Genomic DNA, 6,189 nt, shown 5'->3' with positions numbered 1-6,189 from the left:
AGAGAGAGAGAGAGAGAGAGAGAGAGAGAGAGAGAGAGAGAGAGACATTGTATAACAGTCAGCATTCGAGATTCAAGATTTGAGCTTCAAGCCTCATGCGGACCCGAGCCCGAGAGTACTTGGGCCCGGTGGGGGGGGGTGGGGGGGGGTGCAGCACCTGTCCAGAGGAGATGACTGTTGTTTTAGACCCAGTGTATTTTAGATGGCCTCAGAAGTACCCTGACCGCTGAGCTGCCAGATTTTTCTTTTCTCTTTTGTAATGACTGTAAAAGTCTGATGCCAATTTTGAGAAATACATTTAGATCCTGCACTTCCTTGTGTTGTGTCTGCCATTATTTCTCCGCCAACACCTTGTCAACCTGACTAGGATCCTGTTCCCCCATGGGTTGAGAGAGGCCGAGAAAGGCCGGCCCGCGGTGCTGAAAGGTAAATATTTCAGCTCTGCAGGCCATGTAAGATTAAGTTTTCAAACTGTACTGTGGGAATTTAGCCATTAGTTAAACTTAGTGGGAGACTGGCTCCCAGAACCTAAAAATAATGGGAGGCCAGTTCCCAAGAATCCAGAAACAAGGGAACCAAGACAACCTGGCCCAAAACAATTGCCAGGTGGCTAGCCTGCCCCTGGACCTAGCGAGGGCCAGCACCAATCAGAAACCACCCCTTACCTTCCCCTTACCCCAGTCTTCCCTTTTGCCCCAGCAACTGCATAGGAATAAAAAGCTGCCTAAGACCTTGCTCAGGGCCAGACTCCTCTACCCCTGCGAGGGTTATGAGTCTCATCCCAGCTAGCTGGAATAAAAAGCCTCTTGTGGATTGCATCAAGTCTGTGTCTTGGTGGTGTGTGGGGTCGTCGCTCCTGGGATTTGAGTGTGGGGGTCCCTCCGGGAATCTCACAGCCACATGGTCTTATGTACTTACTCAACTCTTCAAGACAAACACAGTTGCAAGTAGTACCTAAATAAATCAGTTTGTCTGTGTTCCAACAAATTTTTATTTACAAAAACAAATAGCAGGCTGATCTGCTCTGTGATCCACAGTTTGCTGACCCTTGATCTATATCATTCTATACCTCTTCTTCTTTGTTATGCATTATTCCAGACACCAGCATATTGATGAAGAATTTGGTTACCTGACTCAGTTTTCATCCTCAACCCAAGTGGCAAAGCAAAATGTTGGCACACTGCAAGTATTTCATAGATGTGGTTGCAATTATCATACAGGGGGAGGGCCAGGTGTGGTGGCCCATGTCTTTAATCCCAGTACTTAGGAGGTAGAGGCAGGCATATTTCTATGAGTTCAAGGCCAGCCTGGTCTACATAGCAAGTTGAGGTCTACAAGGGCTACACAATAAAGCCTTTTCATTGGTTTGCCAAGCCAGGCTGTCTCAAAACTCTGTAGATCAGACTGGCCTCAAACTCAGATATCCACTTGCCTCTGCCTCTAGAAAGTAGGATTAAAGATATGAGCTACCATACCTGGCAGAAGCTCTGTATTTAAAAAGAAAAGAAAAGAAAAGAAACAGACTTTGAAAAGAGGGCAGGCCAATGGAGGGAAGGAAAGATACAGAGTATTGTATAGGACTAGCAGCATAGTGCAATGGTAGGGCACTTGACTGCCATGCAGAATGCCCAGGGTTTAATCCCTAGAACTGAAAGGGAAAAAAAAGTAAACAAAATGAAAATAGATCATTTTCCCGGCCACTCTCAGCATCTCTGTGGAGCTGCTGGTATTCACTTCAGGCTTGGGTTTACGAGTTTGACTCTACCTAGCTTTGTCAGCATCTGCCCTCCACATACACTTGAGTCCAACTCAAGGCAGCACTGATGGAAATCTGTTTGCCACCCCTGTGCCCTCTAAGCTTGCTCTGCAAGGCACTCCCGTTCGTTCCTCTCGTCTTGTCCTCTCGTCTCTTGCTCCAAGTCCACTAGCTCCCACCCACCCGCCCTCATTTCTTTGTTAACCTCAGGCTCACTCAGCACCACTGCTCCCCCCCACTCTCAGCTCTTACTATCCCCCAATTGTACCACACTAGCATATGCTCACACCATCAAATTCACCTATCTTTTCTGTTCCCATAGCTAGATGGCCGGACTTCACAATGGCTTGTTGTGACAGATGATGCCATTAGTAACATGCCCTCCAGGCTCAGCTGGGGCACCAGAGCCACACTCAGATTCGTCTTTTCACAAACAGCCCAAACTTCCAGGACATTAACTCTTCAAGATCCCTGAGGCTACCATCATTTTTCTTCCCTTTAAATGAGCAATTTGCTTCCTGCACTTCAGAGAAACTAGAAGTCTGAACAAAAGCACTAAGTTCTTTATCTCATCTCTCCACCCAACTTACCCATCACCTTTAATTTCCTCCCTCTGGGCTCAGAATGAGCTGGTTTCACTCCTATTCAGCAGAAGTGCTTTAAACCCACTCCTGCCTTACCTATCCTGCAGATATTAAATCCCAAATCAATACAGCCATGTAACCTAACCACAGCTATTTTTATCCTGAGCTTCCTGACTTTGAAATGCTAGTATCCTTGTGAAGCTTTTGGACTTTGTGACTATAACAGGTTGAGAGGTACATGACATATGTGATGTTAAATGAAGTTTCGAGAAAAAAAAAAGCTGCAGCTATATCCAACATTCTAAATGGTTGATTGATTGATTGGAATGCCAGTGATTATAGAAAGTAAGAATGTTGAAGGTCCAGGGCAGAATTATCTTGGGCTATATTAAGCCTCTAAATAGCCATTTATTGTCCACTTCTGTGTGTGACCTAACATCCTTGTGACCATTAGCTAAATACTTTTGGAAACAAACACTTAGCTTCCACCAGCCCAAAGGCTAAGATTGCCATCAGGGCATCCGAGGCCTATAACAGAGATCTCCCCACTTCACCATAGCCTGCCTATGTGATATTGCCACCATAGAGTTTTTTAAGTATCTTGACTTAGGACTTTTTGTTTTGTTCCTACAAAAGTGTAATGAAACTGTTACCACATTGGAACATGCAATTTGGGGCAACTGAATCTACATTCCAGGCCATGGTCACTTATAATTGATTCCAGAGTAAACTACAACACTCCCTTTAAGATGAGAGCTGCATTTTTTTCATTGACAGTAATTATTAAATATGATAGCTATTATTTTTTATTTTATTTTTTTTAGGTTTTTAGAGACAGGGTTTCGCTGTATAGCCCTGGCTTTCCTGGAACTCACTCTGTAGACCAGGCTGGCCTCAAACTCAGAAATCAGTCTGCCTCTGCCTCCCAAGTGCTGGGATTAAAGGCCTGAGCCACCACTGCCTGGCTAGCTATTATCTTTTAATAGTGTAAGCCTCTTATACTACAAGAAGTAGGATGAAAGGGGAAATGATACCAATAAAGAGCCAAGGAAAAAACTGTCCCCAACATCTATGAATAGACTCAGCTGCTATGTGAGTTGGGCTGATTAAATACATCAAATCCTTCTGCTATTTGCCACACTGTCTGGAATCCACAGCTGACAGTATCCAAGGAAAAGGTTTCATTTGAGTTCAAATCAGCCCAGAAAAATGAACAACTCTTCCTTCTATTCATTTAGAATAAGCAAGTATTTAAAATGAATCCTAGCCCTGTGGAGCCATTGGTGGTGTTGAACCAAAGAATCCAATGAGAGGAGTTCCACAGCTGGGGTAGGAGCACCTTAGGGGGAAGAGTCTGGGATAGGGATGGACAAGCGTCAAGAGAGACAGGAACTGGCTTGGAGGGACTCCCACTAGCCAAGTCAGAGAAAATCGACAGAATGATAGCAATGAGTCCTGAGAGAGAGACAGAGAGAGAGAAAGAGAGAGAGACAAAGAGGGGGGATAATGAAAAAGTCCTGATATGTCTGCACTGGTGACAATATTTCATACATGTTAGTTACTAGATGTGGCACAGGGACAAAAGCACCTCTTTGCAATGTCAAAAAGTAGTGATCCTTTCCACAATGCTGAAATCACTGGGTAAAAGGTTAATAGGTGTCTTAGTCAGGGTTTCTATTCCTGCACAAACATCATGATCATGAAGCAAGTTGGGGAGGAAAGGGTTTATTTGGCTTACTTCCACATGGCTGTTCATCACCAAAGGAAGTCAGGACTGGAACTCAAGCAGGTCAGGAAGCAGGAGCTGATGCAGAGGCTATGGAGAGATGTTCCTTACTGGCTTGCTTCTCCTGGCTTGCTCAGTCTGCTCTCTTATAGAGCCCAGAACTTCCAGCCCAGGGATGGCACCACCCACAAGGGGCCTACCCCCTTGATCACCAATTGAGAAAATGCCCCACAGCTGGATCTTATGGAGGCACTTCCCCAACTGAAGCTCCCTTCTCTGCCATAACTGCAGCCTATGTCAAGTTGGCACACAAACCAGCCAGTGCAATAGGTAACATGCTATCCTATCAGCAGGGTCTCGGGATGCTACTTCACAGGTTACTCACTAACCAGAAAGGGGGAAAGGCAGGCAGATCTCTGTAAGTTAGAGGCAAGCCTGGTCTACAAAGTGAGTTCCAGGGCAGCCAGAGCTACAGTGAGACCCTGTCTCCAAAAAAAAGAAAACACAGACAAACAAAGAAAAATTTGCTAAAAATAGTACTTAGAGGAAAACTCAAGCACCCAACTGTGGGACAGTAAACCATGCCAGGAAGCAGCGGTGGGTAGAGTGGGTTGAGACCCCGGAAACTCACACCTGAGACGGTAGGCACCTCCCCATTTCCTGGAACATGTGCCACACTTCCTACATAAGGAAATGTGACTTGTGGTCACATAGGCCCAGAACAGAGTTCTCCATGGTAATGAGGTACCTAGAGGCCCTGAGAGTTTAACCAATAAGCTTCCCTTCCCAGACATTCCTCCCTGCAAAAGGTATTTAATCTCAGGATCACCCTGAGAAGTTGGTACAGTATGCACGCATTTTCCATGAACAGTCAGTAAACAGTTTAGAACCATGGATTGTCTCTTTCATCAAGATTCACCATGGGAAGCGTGGAGCCTCCCACAGAAGACCTCTCTCTGCTTCCAGCCACAACTGCAGCCGAGCTAAGGACAATCACGTTGAGCTAAGCTGCAGCTGCCCCCCTACCCCCAACTCTGGGTTAGACGCTGTCTGTGGCCCTCTTCCCTGAAGCCCTGCCCTCGCCTAGCGCACGGTCAACTCCTCTCATTTCACCTCGCAAGCAGATGTGCCCTGTAATAGGGCGAAGCATGGACCCACACCCAACTTTTAACATTGAAATTATGATTGGACAGACTGACTTCAATAAATTGTGATATACCCAATTATTCTACAAAACTCTAAAATTAATCTGTGGAAGATGCAATTATAACCACGGGCTAACTCTAGCCTACTGCAGGGGCAGGGTGTATGTGCCCATGTAAGAACATATAGAGGCTGGAGGGAAACTTGTGGAGTCTTCCATCCTCACTCTCCACGTTATATCTTGAGATAGGCCTTCTCACTGAACCTTGAGATCCCTATTACAGCTAGACTGACTGAGACTGACCAACAAGCCCTCAGATCCACCTCCTCCGTGCCCTCCCTGATGTGCATGGGCCACCATGTCTGGCTTTTACAGGAGTGTTAGGCATCTACACTCAGGTCCTCGAGCTAGCATAGCAAGCACGTCACCCACTGAGCCATCTTCCTAGTCCTTGTGAATAGTTTCAATGGAACTGTCACAATCAGTCATTTATACACTGTCCACTACTGTTTTAACTATAACGAAACCATTACAAGAGACTACATGGAGACGCCCTGGCTCTCACAGACCCAGATCTTTGGCTTTTACAAGAAAAAAATTGTTGGCCTCCACTACAGACAAGAAATCTAAGAGCACAGTTGAGCCGTTAGACTCACCTGAGGTGTTGTCTTCTTATACTGGTCGCCGCCATCTATCACATCCCTCATGATTTTTTCCTTGAGAAATTCATACTCTTCTGGACTCAGATGAATAGACTCTATGGTTCTGCCACAGTTTGAACACTGGCCACTGTAATCGCAATGGTTTGTATTAAATAATGGCTTGGAAATAATTTTTTCCTAAAATGAGTAATTCCAAAGGAAATGGAAATGTTATATATATATATATATATATATGCATATGTGTGTGTGTGTATATATATATACACATATATTCCTTTGTAAACACATTTATTTGATTTTTCTTTTTTTTTTTTTTT

The 6,189-nt window shown here is 44.9% G+C and overlaps 1 protein-coding gene across 2 annotated transcripts in view; it reads right to left on the bottom strand.

Moving 5' to 3' along the window:
- Positions 1 to 6,189, bottom strand: part of Prorp (protein only RNase P catalytic subunit) — a 96,087-nt gene that overhangs the window by 83,107 nt on the left and 6,791 nt on the right. For both annotated transcript variants that reach the window (XM_031357688.1, XM_031357689.1), the window contains one exon: positions 5,867 to 5,999. In XM_031357688.1, the coding sequence (XP_031213548.1) occupies positions 5,867 to 5,999 (133 nt within the window). The remainder of the gene's footprint in view (positions 1 to 5,866; positions 6,000 to 6,189) is intronic.

This window comes from Mastomys coucha, unplaced genomic scaffold (assembly GCF_008632895.1).
Source record: "Mastomys coucha isolate ucsf_1 unplaced genomic scaffold, UCSF_Mcou_1 pScaffold6, whole genome shotgun sequence".
NCBI lineage: Eukaryota > Metazoa > Chordata > Mammalia > Rodentia > Muridae > Mastomys > Mastomys coucha.
This window is presented reverse-complemented; position numbering and strand designations above follow the sequence as displayed.